We start from the raw sequence: 17387 nt of genomic DNA, 5'->3' as shown, positions 1-17387 counted from the left end.
TGGTTAAAATGTGTTCGAGTAGATTTTCTAAGAAGAAAAAAAAATGAAGCTACTTAAAAGATGAAAACTGAAAAGCATGTTGAAGACTTCAGGTTTGTGGGACTGGAGGAGTTTCAGGTCCAGGTGGGTTTATGGCGCCTCTGAATCGGCACTTTAAAATCAGGACTCACATTTATCGAGTATGACTTACATCATCGTATACGATGTTACAGATCAGCTTCTTGCACCAGGATGTAACTAGAATTACTTTTGACACGTTTCTTGGTATTAGCAGCTTTTTCATCTGCAGGAATAGAGGAGGAAATACAAACCTGATTAAATTCCCTGCTAGTACATCGACTCCTCTCTTCTTCTCATTGACAATGCAAGTGGACGCCGTGAGGAAGAGGAGACTGATTTGTTTAAATAAGATGTATGACACAGATGGATCATGTGTTTATTGCTACAGTCTACTGTTGTTGGTTTCTGACAGATGAAATTCCTCCTCTAACTGCCTCCTCCTGGTGCATTTTGGGGTTTGCAGCATCTTTAAGATGTTTGTAAGGATTACTTTCCAGGTCTTGGGACAGTCGACAGAATGTCTGGTTCTGGATCTTAAGTCATTTTGTATTCAATCCAATTCAATTGTCCTGTTAAAATACAAAGAGCACAAAGCAGCTACCTGATCCCACATTAGTTTATAATTGTGTTCACATAAACCAGCTGATAAACTGAGGTTGCTATGGAAACCAACGGGTTGGATCGCATCTCTTTGATTCAAACCCCCCTTCCCCCTCTTTAACCTCTAAAAAACCTGCAATTTAATCCTGAAGTGGGTTCTCATGGACATGTTGTGGAGCAGCTGCACTGCTTCCTGCTGTAACAGGAGAGTTTCTGTTGCAGGATCATCTGCTACTGGAGAACAGCACGGTTTTAAAGAGAAAATGTTTTTACAGATGTGTAGCCGCCATCAGATTCACAATCAGCCCATATTTTCCATCAAGTAACAAAATGTCTCAGTTTCATCATCTGATATGTTGTTCATCTTCTACAGGGAATAAAATACAGCTTGATGATGATGACTTTGGAGATTTTATTTACATTTTACGCAGCATTCGAAGGTTTATAAGATAAATTACTGGTTTTAAAAGAGGAATTCAGCCTCAAAAGGCTCCACCTTCTTATTTCTAAAAGAAACTCCTGTTAAAATATACTGGATAAATATGAGTCAGATTAACTTTTTTGTTTTTATTGGATCATCAACATGCTGTTCAGTTATTTCAACACGGATGCAGATATTTCAGAAAAAGTCTAAAAATCACGTCTGAAATGTTTTAACAGCAAAACTTTACAGCAAAGTCAGAAAACTATGAGCTGTGAAAATGGAATCAAAGGCAAAAAGGTGAGTTAAGACAGGCTGACGCGTCCTCGCATGCATGACAAAGTTCACAGCGGCACAGTTTGACCTCAGGAGTGTGTTACGTCTCACACTGTGTGTGGTGCTCCATTGACTGAGCGAGACTGATGCGTTTCCAGCCGCTCACTTGCTGTTGCCTCGGGATGTTCGCTGTTTGGTCATTGTTGTCAGCATCTGGCTGATGTAAGAGGTCAGGAGGTCATCCATCTTGTAGCCCTGGAGGAGGTGGACACACACACACACAAACACACACTTATAAAGTGTTAGTTCTCAGTGTTCTGCAGATTCAGAAGAAATGTTGCACTTTGTTTCACATCCTCAGCATTTTATTGTTGTTTATTCCCATTTTTCTCTTAATAGATTTGTTTAAAAACGGACGAAGCAGCTGATGTCGGACAGAAATCGTCCTCCCAGCTGGACCAGTTCAAACTGGGTTTTCTTTGTCCTTCATTTCACTACTTTTCTGGTGGGATGAGACATTATGCTGGACATCGGGAGCATCAAACCAGATGACCTGGAATTGGTTTCAGATGTGAGACCTTTCCTCATGAAACTATACGTAATCTGTCCAGAATGTTTGTCCACGTTAAATCCAGGGTGTGTGATGCTTGGTATGTACGACTGGAGATACTGATGAGGAAATGATTGCACATGAATCCTTCTGACATAAATTACTGTTTATCTGTTCAGCTTCTAAATGTCTGGAATCATGTTGCAACAGACAAGCCATGTCTAAAAGCTGCTTCAGGTGGAAGGGACAGTTGGAAACCACGGAGTCAGTTACCATAGTAACAGGCTCAGGATAAGACAGTCCCCGACTCAGCGTTAAAACACTCTGTTTTAACACAACCTGCTATCTGGAACAGACTTCAGGTGGTAAAACACGCAGCTTCACTGAAAAGTGACCGACTGGAGTGTCGCTACATTTCCGTCAACTATTCCATCAATGGTTAAAATATTATGATTGTGCTGAATGAAGCCGTTGTGATGAATCTGAGGAGGTTTTACGTCGTGTTTCGGTGAGATGATAAAACTGGAGCAACACAGCGACCCATCCCACTAAAACGCTTTCCAGTGTCAGCTGGCCAGTAAAACGAAAGCCTCCCAGAGGCTGAATGGACAGCTGTGTTTGGGTTGAACTGACTGAAGGGTGATGCTCCTCTCCAACCACTATTCCAGATGTGGCCTCTGTTGCCATGGCTACAAGAGTCTGTTGTAACCATTTACAGCAAGTTTAGTTGTTATAATAATTCATGATTAAACTCGTTTTAAGACTTTTTGTGCAGATTTTTATCTTGGTTCTTCTCTCTGTAATGACTTTTATTGTTCTCAGGTTATTAATAGTTAAATCAGTAACTTAGTTGTCGGTTTCTTTATGTTTGTAAAATGCAGAAAAACTGACTTGGTGTTAAAAGATTAGGTTGTTTTTACAGGTAAACTTTGAAACGTTAGATCGTCGTGTAGAAATAAAGTCTTCTGTGAGAGACGGCAAAAAAAGCTTCTGTTTAAAAACTTCATCAGTCATCACAATGAAAAGGTCCCATGTATACACTCACACACCACTTCATCAGGTCCACCTGCTTGTTAACACAAACGTCTGATCGGCCAATCACATGACAGGAGCTCAGTGCATGTTGCCATGTAGACATGATGATGACGACTTGCAGAAGTTCAAGCTGAAAGGAAATCTGAGGGACTTTGAGGATGGCATGATGCCAGAGGTCAATGGCCTTTAACTGGCCTCCTCCGTCACCAGATCTCAGATCTCACCAGTCCAGCAGAGCAGCTTTGGGACGTGGTGGAACGGGAGATTCTCGTCATGATGTGCAGCAACTGTGTGATGCTTCATGTCAACATGGAGGAAAACCTCTGAGGAATGTTTCCATCTTGTACAATCTGTCACACCCATAATTACAAAGCAGGTCTGACCCAGTACCAGAAAGTGGGCATGGGTGTAGTTAAACTGGTTTATTTATTTTTGTATTTTTTATATATATATATATTTTTTTTTTCAAATTTAATTAAAAAAAAAAAATATATATATATATTTATAAAAAACAAACAAACAAACAAAAAAAAGCCAAACTGGTTTATTTATCTTGTGAAAACTGACTGATTCCGTGTGAAAGCTGGGAGTTCAGGAACTCACCAGGGACGTCTCACAGAGCAGTTTGCTGCCTCGGACCAGGTTTCCGATGGTGATGTGGAAGTAGGTGTTTCCACTGCTCCAGTTGGAGATCTTAGTGAAGGGGTGTGTAGTGAGGATGTCCTACAAGATGTCAGATTACCATAAATTCACATATATTAAAAAAAAAACAAAAACAAACATAATACAATTTATAGCGATTATAGATAAACTAGGGTTTGTTTTTTTTTTTTAAAAAAAACTCTTCAAACTAACATGTTTAGTCCAGTGATAAATATTTTCTCACCTTTGACTTTGGATCAATCAGACTGACGCCGTGCTTGTTTATAGCAATCAGGAGGGTTTCTGGGTAATTTGGATCAGTGGTTTGCTGCAGGAAAACGATCAGCATCAGAGTGGCACATCAACAGCTGGTGCCATTAACGCATCCAGATGTTTTTACCTTGACTTCAAAGAAGGCAGAGCCAAACGTTGGCCACTTGTAAACGACTTTTAGGAAGGAGAGTTTGGCGTCTTCTCGTGTCTTTCCCGAGTGTTTGTTGAACAGCATCATGATGGACTGAAAGGAAAACACACCGGCTGTTACACACCTGGACACACCATCTCAGCAGAGACGTCAACTGTCTTTAGTTGGACATAATTTGCTAAAAATAAATCCCAGAGAGTCGCCGTTCAGCAGAGGAGAGACTAAAATGAAAGTATAAAGACACAATGTTGCAGCATTACATCCAATCAGATGAGAAAACCCACTAGCTTGATCCGAGCCGGCTTTCATTCAGCTGAGACGCGTCTTACCCTCTTCCAGTCGTCAGGAGACAGGTGTCTCATCTGGTCCTGGGGGACCAGGTCCTTCAGGATCTTGGAAATATTCTGGAAGTGGCATTTATCATCCTCAAACTTCACCCTGTAGATCAGCGCCGCCAGCTGGTGCACCTCCTCCTTCGAGCACTTGTGGTATCCGCGAAGGTATTTAGGCAGCTCCTGCAGAGACACAGTGGCTGTGAAAGACCCACGACGTCCTGCTGGACAAAACCTTTTTTCTTTTTATTAAATGAAACATAAAATAATGTTTAAAAGTTATTTTTGTCATTAACATTCAAGGTTATCCGAAGGGAAGAACATGCTGGTGAGGTGTGATGCAGAACTCGTCCAATCAGCCATGGCGGCGGGATTTTAACCGGCAACCTTCTGGCCATCAGACAACCTGCTCTACTTCCTGAACAGATGCTGCAGCCCCTCACTGTTCTGCCTTAAAAACTTTCCTCCTCCCTACTCTGTCTGGTTCTGGTTCTGATGGAGGTTTCCCGTCCTGGTTCTGGTTCTGACGGCGGTTTTTCTTCCTGGTTCTGATTCTGGTGGCGGTTTCCTGTCCTAGTTCTGGTTCTGATGGTGGTTTCCCGTCCTGGTTCTGGTTCTGACGGCGGTTTTTCTTCCTGGTTCTGATTCTGGTGGCGGTTTCCCATCCTGGTTCTGATTCTGGTGGCGGTTTCCCATCCTGGTTCTGATTCTGGTGGCGGTTTCCCATCCTGGTTCTGATTCTGGTGGAGGTTTACCATCCTGGTTCTGGTTCTGATGGCGGTTTCCCGTCCTGGTTCTGGTTCTGACGGAGGTTTTCCTCTCCACCTCAGGATGGAAGTTTGGATCAAAGAGGGGATCTAATCCAACCTACAGGTTTCCTTCGCTCGGCACGGTGATTACAAATCGAACTGATGTGATGAAATGATGGATTAGTCTTAACCGGAATCTGACTGAACTGGTTCTGTAAAAGTTTCCTGAGACGTCTGAATGAAGTGGGATCCATACTGCATCCAAAAAGCACCTAAAATCCCACTGAGTCCAGGAAGAGTCAACACGTTTGATAAGTTGGTTTTTAGTAAAATAAAAGTTACAATTTGCATAAAGTTAATATTGTGACGTTTGTGGAGACAGTTTGTCCAACAGATGGAAATTCCTTCCAGCGCTGATTCTGCAGGTGTGGTGCAAATTATACACATAGCATCGTTTCAATGTGTTACTCCTTTATTAAGCTTCTTTTATGTAGTACAAAATATATATTCTGCATAGTTCAGAGTAGTTCAGAAAGCTTGCTTTTTGCTTTGTTCATCACATAAAACTGAATGTTCTGTTCAAGGCCTGTTTCAGCTTTGACTGTTATCTTCTAGCTGGAAGTTGTTTTGACTGGTGCTGCCAGGTTATTTGTGTATGTCTAAAGAAGGCTGGAACACCCTGAGCAGGGGCAGAGCTCTCCAGACCTCTCGCTTTTCATCAGATAAATCCCAGATGTTTCCTGCTTCAACAGATCTGATTCAGATCAGTGGGGAATGAAGAGGCTCATGCAGACAGCAAACTGATGGAGATCTATTTACTTTAACTAGTTTACTAAAACATGTAAAAGCTGCAGGACAGTAGCTTGGAAAGAACAAGGTTGGAGATTCCTGATTTGGATTTTTTTTAAAACTCGTGAACATAGATTTTATCTCTGCAGCAAACCATCACATTTAGTCTCTGTTCTGACAGATCTTTTCTCCGCTGTCTGCCGATGTGATCAGTGTCTCCTGCTGGCTGTAAAATAGATGCTGCATCTTTAACTCCAGGAAGGAGAATATTCAGTGCGCCTACAGAGAAACGTTTAGCAGATGGAGGGAAAAACAACTGGAGCAACAATGAATCCAGCCCCCCCCGCTGCGACGGGCTGCTGTCCAGCCGGTTTTAGATCTTTCCTGCTTTAGCAAACCTGCTAAGGCACAACTTGACAAGCAGATGAGGAGAAACATTTACTTTATATCAAGCATATTGAAGCAGGAAACCTGTAGGATCAGAACTGGAATAATAGTAGATAACCAGTAGCTGCTGGGAATTCTCCCTGTTGACCTGGACCCTCTGACACCGCATGTAAAGCCAAAAGTTACAAATCTAGGCTTTAAGATGGACAATGTGTCAGGGTTTTGTTTTTCATGGTTTGTGTATTTGCTCCTGTGGTAATTTGTTTTTCCTTTTTTCCCCTCTTTGTTTTAGGCTGTGCAGCAGGCCTGGGCGTGTCAGCACACCTGCATTTCATCATCGCTCCCTCCAGTACTTAAGGAAGGTTGTCCTCTCAGTCTTTGCCAGATGGTCGTCAGTGGTGCACAGCTCTTGGGTGTGTGTGGCTGCCCAGGACTGCTGCCTGCATCTCCTGTGTTAAACTTAATTGGTTTTCCCCAGTGTTTTTGTGAAGTTGCTCATTTTTTTTTATTTTTCGAGCAATTAAAAGAATTATTTCCTTCGGTGAACCTTCTGTGGTTGTGTCTCTGTCTGGCATTTTTTGGGTCTGGTTCCGGCAAACATGACACAATGATTTTAAACTGGAGCGTCAAACTGGTGCAGTGGTGAAATCCAGTTTTATTCTTGTTAAGGTCCATTTATACTGGATGCAGAAGACGGATACACAGATGGACGGAGAGTTTCGTGGTCCTTGGTGATTTACATATTTTGCTCCATTTTCAGTGAGCTTAGCCATCCGTTAGCTGATGTAGAAGACGGAGAAACACCACTGGAAGCCACAGAGGAAGTGTTGAGCTGTGTAGCTGACACACAACCAGCGAATGGAATAAACCAGAGAAGAAGAGGAGGAACAGGAAGAAAAACTGCCAGATAATAAGCCCCTGAAGAAGACGCAGAAGCTGAGAACAGAAAAAAGTACAGGCTATGTCCGAATGTCCACGCAGCTCCTGAACTCCTCAATCACGATGACAAGCATGAAACTCTGTAAACTGTTTTAAGTGCGGCAGAATTTCAGGACATCTGTGGAAGCTGTGGACACGAGGCTTACCTGGTAATAGTGGAAGATGGAGTCAGCCATGGAGTCTTTTCCTGGAATTGTGTTAGTCCACAGCTTCTTCATGAAGAACACCTGATAGGTCAGCGGTGGCACCACACATGGACTCCCTACATAAAGACGGGACCAGATAGACTATTACAGACAGAAAAACCACTGATCCAAACTACTTTGAGCTCCAAGGATGATGCAGTCATTTTACCGTCTTTTACATGTCTTGCTTTTTTGATCCAGTCGGTCAGATGTCTCACAAAGTCGAAGAAAAAGTCACCATCAGGCACGCTAATGACCTGGAAAACCAGGACAAAAATGTGCTGTTTGAATATTTAAATATAAGATTTATTTCTAATGAGCAACCAGGACAAATCAGATGCTGCACGTGCTTTAACGGACATGAGTCTAGAAGAAGATGAGTCGGTTTAAGACATTTGTTGACAGCAGGAAGACACTAATGAACGCAGCTCAGAACAACCACGGTGAGTTAAATATAATGCAGCAAAGCAAGAAGAAAGTAACTGGCAGAAACAGTTAGACACAAAGACATGTAAGCACATAATGACTGCAGCAGACCAACCAGTACAGGATGCAGAATGACAAACACAAATGTAAATACAGCCGGAGAGACACAAAACAAGAGTTAGAAAACCAAGAAGGATGGAGAGGAAAGGAGCAAAGCATTAAGCCTTTCAGAGGCTTGAAGTTAACTAGAGAAGCAGGTTTAAAGACTCATAATCATCCAGGTAGATAGATAGATAGATAAACATTTTAACACAATAAAATAAACACCATTAAACAGAATATTTATGTAAAAAATAAATAGCAGTAAATACAGGAAGACCGTGTAAGAACTGTGATCTCATCTCTCACACATGAAGGAGTTATTTACAGTTATTGTGAATGGGAGGATTTCCCTTGTGACAGGTTTAGGAAATAGAAAAACAACTAGGCAGCAATTAACTGTTTGGCATTTAAAAAGGACAGAGATCAATAACTAATTGTGTTGGAATTTTGATGTTAAATTATACTCATAAATTAATTTGTCAAAGCTTTTATAAATAAAGTTAGAAATATGTTTTCCGTCTTCTCTTCCACATTTAGGACACAGATGTTTGCAGGCCTCTTTCCACATCCAGCATCGTGCACCTAACAGTACTATCAGACGCTTTGAGCATCATATTGTTAGAAACTTTCTGACAATAAAAAGTGCCAAAATTTACACGAATGCAATGAATTTGTCTTATTTGTCATTTAGTATATTTGGTTTATAAGCTCCCAGTTAGTGTTAGGCAGACAAGTGTCATTAACAGTTAAGCAGACACCCTCCCCACCTTCAAGACTAGGCTGAAGACTTATCTTTTTCATAAGTCCTATAGCTAGGGATGGTTAGCATCCCTTAGTTATGCTGCTATAGGTTTAGACTGCTGAGGGACATTTCCTGATACACTGAGCTTCTTTCTCTTTATCGCTCTCTTTTATACCCACCCAATAACAGTGTTGCATCATTAACATGTATGTCTGGGAGTAGCAGTTCCTGTTGTCTATTGTCTTTCTGTCCCCTTCCCCCCCACACAGCAGAGGCAGATGGCTGCCTGTCCTGAGCCGGGTTCTGCCGGAGGTTTCCTTCTTGTTAACAGGGAGTTTTTTTCCTTCCCACTGTCGCCAGTGTGCTTGCTCAGGATGGGAGATTGAGTTGGAGGTCCAACTCAATCTGTTGGTTTCCTTATATAGGCTGTTATGAATTGGCTTTCATTGTGTTTTTTTTCTCTGTCTGTAAAGCGTCTTGAGATTGCATTGCTGTGATTTGACGCTATATAAATAAAGTTGAATTGAACTGAATTGAATTGGTATGTGATGTTGGTCACAGGCAAGATAACTATTAAACTTCTGGAATCACTATATAAACTGGCAATAAAGCGCTTGGACAGAAAAACACAACATCAGTGTCAAATACTTTCCAAACACAGTATGTTAAACTCTTAAAATTACATTAAATATTTGAACACATTCATGTTTACTTCTCAAAACTATCAAAATGCCCCTCCTCTGCCTAAAAAGTTTATAAAAAGAACATCTGAACAAATGAGTCGAACAACATGATAAACACTCAATGCACAATGTGCTGTACTTTGAAGAAATATAGACGATAGCCCATCCTAAAGTCTCTAAGCTCTGCTTCCTCATCGAAAGATGTGCTGGTGCGATTGACGTGGTTTTCAAATTATTTTTTCTATCAACCCACAAAATCCCGAGTAGGGGTCTGTAGCCCCCCATCCTCACTGTACACAGTGTTGATGTGGCACTGCCTCCCCCTCCTGGGTCACCGGATGGTGGACCAGAGTCTCCTTGAAGCCATCCGGAAGTTTTTCTCTGTGACCTTGCTGACTGCCAAGGCTGCATACCAGTTAGCCTGCCGATACCCATCAGCTGCCTCCAGGGTCCCATAGGCCAAAAACTCCCAGTAGAACTATTTCTTCAGCTTGATGGCATCTCTTACTGGTGGTATTCACCAGTGAGTTCTGTAATTACTGCCAAGACAAGCACTGACGGCCTCACGGCCCCAGATCCAGCTGGCCGCCTCGACATAGAGCCGTGAACCATAATCCGTCAGATATTCCCAGCCAACCCTCACAACATGATTGGGCCTACCAGTCCTGGAGCCAGGTGCACATGTGGACACTCTTTTGCTCAAACAGGCTGTTCGTTATAGGCAATCTATGATGAGCAAAGAAGTCCATTACCAAAAATATCTTACAGATTCACAGAAAGGTGGGCTGTTCCTCCCAATCCCACCCCTCCAGATCTCACCATCATTGCTGAGCATGACAGACCCTAGAGGGAGCGCTCTCCAACACTCCCTTCAAGTATTCCACAGAAGGTAAGTACTCTATGCTGCCGTTTGGTGCAAAAGCACAAACAGCCCGAAGGTGGTAACCTCACATCTACCAGTGTAAACCCCAATGTACAGGCACCAAGCGAGGGGGGGGATGAGTATGCCCACACCTACTCAGCGCCTCTGATCAGAAAAAACTCTAGGGTGGAAGAAGATCCAGCTCTTCTTGAGGATACTGGTTCCAGAACCCAAGGCATGTGTTGTGCAAGTCAAACTATATCAAGCCGGAACCGCTCAACCGCACACATCAGCTTAGGCTCCTTCCCCACCAGAGAGGTGACGCTTCACATCACCAGGATCAAACTAGCAGGGTTCCTGCTTTTGGCTCCTGCCCAGTTTGCATTGCACCCGATCCCTACGACCTCTCTTGTGGGTGGTAGGCCCACAGGAGGCAGAATGATAGTAGCACAAAGCAGCTTCAACATAATCTCCCCACCTCTACTTTGTGGAAAAGGTCTCTTCATCAACAGACTACAGTTAGACTTCTCACCTTGTCTGTGATCTTTACAAAAAGACTGAAGCCCTCTGAGGATTTGAGCATGAGGCGTCCAGAGATGTTATGACAGAAGTCTTTGGCCTTTGTGCTCGACTCCACTTCAAATACCTGCAGTGACAAACACACCAAACTAAAACCTGGGACCTGTATAAAACTACTAACAGGGAAATCATCTAAACTAATGGAAGAAGTTTGGATTCATTTTAAGCCATAAAAAATTTCCAAGACATGCTTGTTTTTTTTTTGTTGTTTTTTTTTTAACATTTTTGGTTTGTGGTGTGCCTTGTGAACCTTGGCTGAAAAAAGGTTGGAAAGATAAATAATATATTAGTTGATACAAACACAGGTCATACTTAGGACATGTAAAAGTCATCCTAAGTGCTCACTGCAGACAACCAGGATAATATTTTATAAAATAATGGCCAGTAAAAGCCAAGACTACGTCTTCACTGACCTCGTCTGAGTCATCAGGGAAGTAAACCTTATGGAAGATCTGAGTGGTTTTGTGCTGGATGGCCTCCACCTCCACCAGGTGAGGAGGATACTTCCTCGATCCATTTCTGCAACAATAACAAAGAGGAGAGATCAAGATACTACAAAACAAAAGATTTTTTAGGGGGGATTGGTGGTAAAAGGTTGCTACCGTAAGGCTTTCTGTAGGCGCTGCATGCAGTCTGGAGCCAGCGGGTAGTGTTTCTTGGCCTGGAGGAACTTCTGGACATGAGGCAGCAGGATGTTACTGGGAGGAAACAAACCAGTGCAGAGCCACAGCAGCTCCCAGCCCTTCTCCTCACTGTACCTGCATGTAGACGAGACAACCCGGTTAAAGACAAAATCCCAAATCAACCACGAGCAGAGGTAAACAACGATCAGGCAGAAATGCAGATTCAGGTCTGATGTTTTCAGTCTAATGTGACTCATAACCACAGAAATAGGAAAGATGCCTCGTTGTTTCAGACTTACTTAATGTGATTGTCTGTTAGCTGCTTGAGAATCTGACAGAAGATTTCGTCTTTGAGTGGCTCGGCCTTCAGCGCTCCTTCAAATATCTGATCTGTGAGCTCGTTGACCGAACGCCCTCGTTTTGATGGGTAGTCACCCATATACTTCATCACGGGTACACACACAGTTAAGGACCATCGGGAAGAAAGAAAATGCTTCATTTCACTGCTTTTATGTTTAAACATTATTCTGAGGGTTCTGTTTGTTTGTTGTTTGAAGGGTTTGTTATGAGGAACAAAGAGCTGATCAAACAGAAATGACTAATGTTGATTAAGGACATGAGAAGATGTTTATTTTCACAGTTTAGATGTAATTCTAACACTAGATACCTTAAAAATAACCATATGATGTCACAGAACCTCAAAAATCTGAAGTTAAATAAACAAACGTTTAGGTGAGTGATTGCTGCAAACTCTGACATGATCAAAGCTCCGTTTGATCACGTTTCATTCTGACTGAGATGACTGGATTAGACCGATTGTTGTTTTGATCATCATGAATTAAAATGTGAATGATCTTCTGCAGATCAAAGTGTGTTAAGTGAAACTCAGCTGCAACATCAGGTAGTGTTGCAGATGAAAAGGTGGTGAAGTGGCTTGTCAGCGTCGGGATGCTGCTGGACAGCGACGGCCCCAGATGTGTACATAACAGACGTCACTGTGGCATCAAACGAGTCAGGAACAAAGAGTCTGATGTCAGAAAGTTATGCAATGCCTCTTACGTCGAGTTGGTTGAGATCAATAAATATTTACACACTTCTTCTTCTCCTTTTCAGACTTTCTAATAAATGTTTGTTTCTTAAAAGATACATGCAAGTATATTTCTTCACATATTTTCATAATTATTGAAAAATTATTATTAGGTAGTTAACTTGCTGTTTTCTAAGGTGGCTGGGAAGTGCAAAACAAATTAAAATGTCAAAAAACACATTTCAAAATTCAAAAACAAAATTACATTTTAAAAACCAATTCACAATATAGAAAACAAATTTCAATTTCAAAAACCAAGTTTAAATAAAAAAAAAAAACCAAAACAACAACTAATTCAGGAAACTATTTAGGAAACAAATATATATTTTTAAAAACAAATTAATATTTCAAGAAACATTTTTACATTTTTAGGAAAAATTTTTTTTTTTTTAAATGAAATAAACAAATTCCTATTTAAGGAAACAAATTTATATTTCAGGAAACACTTAAAAGAGCCGAGACAATCTACAATTGGTAAAACACTTTTACAAATCCCGAAACAAATGAACAAAAGGCAGCTTTACGCGGAAAGGGAGGGACTAAAACCATAAAACACCACAAGCGGCACAATTTTGACATCATTTAGTAGTAGACATGAAGATTTTGTCGTCTTTTTACGACAGTGGAGCTGGTAGTGTAGTGGTTTAGGCGTAGGGCTTTGGTTTGTTTACACTATTTGATTTTTTTTTGTAAAGGTCTAAATTAAAAATGATTGATGAATAAAAAAAAAAAACAAAGTGAGCCAAAGCAGAAGCAGTCTAAAGGATATCGATGAAGGCCAGACAGGCCTCTTGGGAGAGCTCCTCATGCGCCAGCACTTTCTTCAGCAGAGGCTGTTTGAGCGGCTCCCTGGTGCAGCTCCACAGTCGCTCCTTCCCTCGGGCTTTAGAGATCATCACCCTGCTCAGCGTGCTCTTCGGAGGAGGCCTGGAAACATGCAAAGAGGTGAGAAGAAGCAAACCTTCTTCTGATGATTCACTTAGCTGGTTTAGTTAAAGCACCTGAAGTAGTCGTAGGAGAACTCCTCCAGCGTGTAGGCCTTGGATTTATCATCCCGCTCTGCCAGGTTCATCTGAGACAAGCTGACGGACTCGCGCCTCTGATCAGGAGTCATCGTCACCAGAGCCTTAGGAGGTGAAAGAAGAGGAGAACTTCAAGAAGATGCGACAACATGTGGAGAAACATGCGCTACAGGGAGACCAGTCATTTTATGTCTAATGAAAGAACAAGAACGCTTCTGATTAACGGGTCTGCTGTGTCTTCAGAGCTCATGTTAACTTTACATTGTCAGCTTTTACTGTAGAAAATGACCATCCGACGTCAGAGTCACTGTTTGGTGTCGCAGCTTCATAGACAGAAAATAATATGCAATAATATGCAAATAAATCCCAACATTTACATCATTTTAAAAACGTATTTCTGCAGTTTTCATTTTAATAAGCATTACATTTTTAAAATGATGTGAATGTTGGGATATTCGGCTTTTGATTAGTAGGATGGATGGAAATAAAAGAGGACTGTAAACATAAAAGTCAGTAAAACATTCAGCTATTTAAGAAAAATAATTGAGTTGGAACAACTTGATTTCATGACATGAAATGATAAAGACTACATTTGGCCAAATCCAGTCCATTAGATCTACCATTATAGACATTTCTTTGCTACAAAGCACCCGAATGGCACGTCTGAACGTCATGCACGTCATTCAGCTCTGCAGCGGCCTGATAACTCTGCACTCATTAGATTCATGTGTGATGGAGAAGGAACGCTTCTATAAGTAGCTCTTTCAGATTGCACCTAGTCGCCCTGACCTGCAGATATCTCACAACAGATGAGCAGATGGAGCCTGGAGAAGCCGGTGGAGACAAACACAGAACACACCAGTGACATCTAGTGGTCAACTGCAGCTATAGCAGCTAAAAACTTCACAGTTTACATTATTCTACCACCAACACAAGTGTTGACTAAAGCAGTCATGAGTTCATTCTGGAATTAATTGCTCAATTGGGAAAATATTATTTTTTAATGTAAATTTAACATTAAAAATTGTGTTGCTTTATCGTTGCTTATAATTACTTGAAACATGATTAAAAATTGATCTGACAGGTTTGTGCTGTGAAGCGAAGTAGGTAGGTAGGCAGGTAGGACGCTGATATTACAGCCTTAATGATTGGTTTACTAAACAACCAGATCTGTCAGAAACTCCCTAAACGTTTATTATTTTTATTATTAATAATAATAATAATAATAATAATAATAATAATAATAATAATAATAATAATAATAATAAATTATTATTATTATTATTATTATTATTATTATTATTATTATATACATTTATATTATATATAATTAAATTTTTATATTCTACCATTCATTCATTTTCTGCAGCCATTTAATCCCCACAACGGTTGCAGGGAGACAATCATAAAAGTGAAATATCCCATAATACAACACAAGGTCAACATGTGACCATGCACTGCTGGATTGATTTATTTCTCCATCATTATAGTTCTCTCTCAATCTGCCCTTTTTTGGTCACATGATCACAGAGATTTGATACAAACCTCGGGCTTCGGAGTCTTAGTATTACACAACCCATCTAGATCTCACAATTAACTGCAACACTTCTATGTTTTGGATAATAAATCATAAAGTTTCTGGTGAACGACCGGCTGTCGAGAAAGAATTTGGGAATTCAACACACAACACGTGACTTTGTGGTAGAAATCTCTGCAAAGACTCGTCGATGCATCTGTTAATGAAAGCTAACCCTCTACCATGGACTGAAAGAAACGAAATGTATAAATTCAGAAATATTGCCAATTTTTACAGCCTGACTCTCAACTCGGGCGATAAACTGAGGTGAAGAGGAAAACCGTCCAGAATGGCTGCGTTTCAGGCGGTGTAAGCAGTCAACCAACTCATTGTAGACCAGAGAGTGTGTGGTCAACATGATCACTGGAAAATACATCATGTTCACATCATTTGTCAGTGATGTAATTGTTCAAATCATGAAAATGAACAAGGTTATTTCAGGGGTCCTCATCAAGCCATAAAAAGAGAGTGTAGGCAAAGGATTTAACATCAAGAGGACCCACATGAGGAGTCACATCAGCAGCGACTGCTTAGTTAAACCTTCATAAATTACTTGAAAGGTGAGGTGTAAGAAAAGGTGTTTAAGACTTTCTCTGTTAAACTGTCGCTGCTTCATTGATGGTTGCTCAGATTAAAGCCAATAAAAAGCTCGTTTGAACTTTAACTAACTTTTTAGCTTCATCTCTAAGGAAATTCAAGCAATGTTTCTGATGAAGATGATGTAGGCTGGAGCCCTATGATTTTCAATATTTTCAAAATAATTTAACTAATAAAATAACTACAATCATAATTAGTTTTTTGAACATGTAGGTTCCAGTCTGTCCATATTTGATGCGTTATTAAATTAGAAGTTTAATTAATGACAAATGAATAAAAAAAGCACTTTTTTTTACTGGTAGGCAAACATTTAAGAAGTGTCTTTGTCATTAATTAAACTTGTAATTTAATAACACATCAAATATGGACAGACTGGAACCTACATGTTTTAAAAAAACTATCTAATTATGACTGTAGTTATTTTATTAGTTAATTTATTTTGAAAATATTGAAAATCTTACATACTCCACCTTTAATGATTAGAACTACCTGGAGGAACAGCGCCATCTACCTGTTATGCGCTGTAACACAAACTGACTCAGCCTGGATGAAGGAAAGTGCAGAAGAGGCCGATTACTGTTCATCTTTACTTACCACTATGTCATACTGGGGCCTGGTGATGGTGGGCAGCACATAGACACAGTCAGCAGGGAAGTCCCCTCTCTGTTTGGTCCTGTCGTTGACTCCATGAGCCCACCCTGAGTTCATCACGTGTTCGCCATCGTGCTCGTCCAGGATGATCAGATCCCCTTTAGAGAAACTCAGGAAGGTGGAATTACCTCCTGCTATCAGACAGATAACAGAAATGGTCACAATTCAGCTCATAAAAGCCGCATTTTCAATCCACCACTGAAGCTCACCAGGGTTCAGACAGTCCAGCAGTCCCACAACATATTTGGACCTCCTCCTGAGACCCTCGAGGAAGGCGACCACCAGGTCCCGGATGTCCTCTGCGTTGTTGGAGGTGAACGTGTACTCGTCTCCTTTGATGGTGGCCAGTGTGAAACTCTGACCCTGGAGTTTACCCCCTCTGGAAAATGTGTTTTCCACAGTCAAACAAAAGATATTAACGCACTAAAAAGGATAATCTGAACAGGGGGCATACTGGAACAACTCAAAGTTTTTTACTGAACAGAAAAACATGAAATGTCAATTAAACCAATTTAAATAAAGAGATTACAAATAAAAAAAGTTGGAACTAAAAAAAAAAACATACACTACATACACACTAACATACAGTTGCTCATAATAAAAGCAGGAATATAAAAGAAAGATGCAGGTAAACCTTTCGAGTGTGTTCCAGGTGAATTTACTCGGACTCAGTAACATATCTTGAATCGGACTCTGAAGTAAACAGTGGGGTGATCGGGCCTTTGCAGTGGCCGGACCCAAACTGGAACTCTGCCCCTGGAGATGCACTCCGCCGCTGACCTGACCTGTTTAAGGCTCCGGTCAAGACACACTTATTTAGATCAGCCCTTGACTTATTAATAATGTTGTCGCTCCTGTACTGATCCTCATTTTAATAAACTTCCTTAAGTTTAGTGTATTATAATTTATTTATTTGTTTTTATCTCTTTCCAGCACTTCGATCAACTGTTGTTGTAAAGGGCTTTATAAATAAATTTGATTAAAGTAAGAATCTCACATTTCTCAGCTTTCTGTAGAGACCGGCATTATTTAAACTCCTTGTAGTTGT

At 40.8% G+C, this 17387-nt stretch overlaps 1 protein-coding gene across 1 annotated transcript in view; it reads right to left on the bottom strand.

The window, feature by feature from the left end:
* Positions 1-1519: 1519 nt before the first annotated feature.
* Positions 1520-17387, bottom strand: part of myo7ab (myosin VIIAb) — a gene marked incomplete at both ends in the record, with an annotated part of 63598 nt that continues 47730 nt past the window's right edge. The window contains 15 exons of the mRNA XM_079247976.1: positions 1520-1612; positions 3546-3665; positions 3829-3912; positions 3985-4101; positions 4338-4523; positions 7351-7466; positions 7559-7646; positions 10737-10850; positions 11197-11302; positions 11386-11541; positions 11706-11859; positions 13263-13420; positions 13495-13619; positions 16283-16473; positions 16549-16718. Of these exons, the coding sequence (XP_079104102.1) occupies positions 1520-1612; positions 3546-3665; positions 3829-3912; positions 3985-4101; positions 4338-4523; positions 7351-7466; positions 7559-7646; positions 10737-10850; positions 11197-11302; positions 11386-11541; positions 11706-11859; positions 13263-13420; positions 13495-13619; positions 16283-16473; positions 16549-16718 (1978 nt within the window). The remainder of the gene's footprint in view (positions 1613-3545; positions 3666-3828; positions 3913-3984; positions 4102-4337; positions 4524-7350; positions 7467-7558; positions 7647-10736; positions 10851-11196; positions 11303-11385; positions 11542-11705; positions 11860-13262; positions 13421-13494; positions 13620-16282; positions 16474-16548; positions 16719-17387) is intronic.

This window comes from Telmatherina bonti, assembly GCF_933228915.1.
Source record: "Telmatherina bonti genome assembly, chromosome: 10".
NCBI classification, from domain to species: Eukaryota; Metazoa; Chordata; class Actinopteri; order Atheriniformes; family Telmatherinidae; genus Telmatherina; species Telmatherina bonti.
Note: the sequence above shows the minus strand (reverse complement) of the source record. Positions and strands in the feature narration are given on the sequence as shown.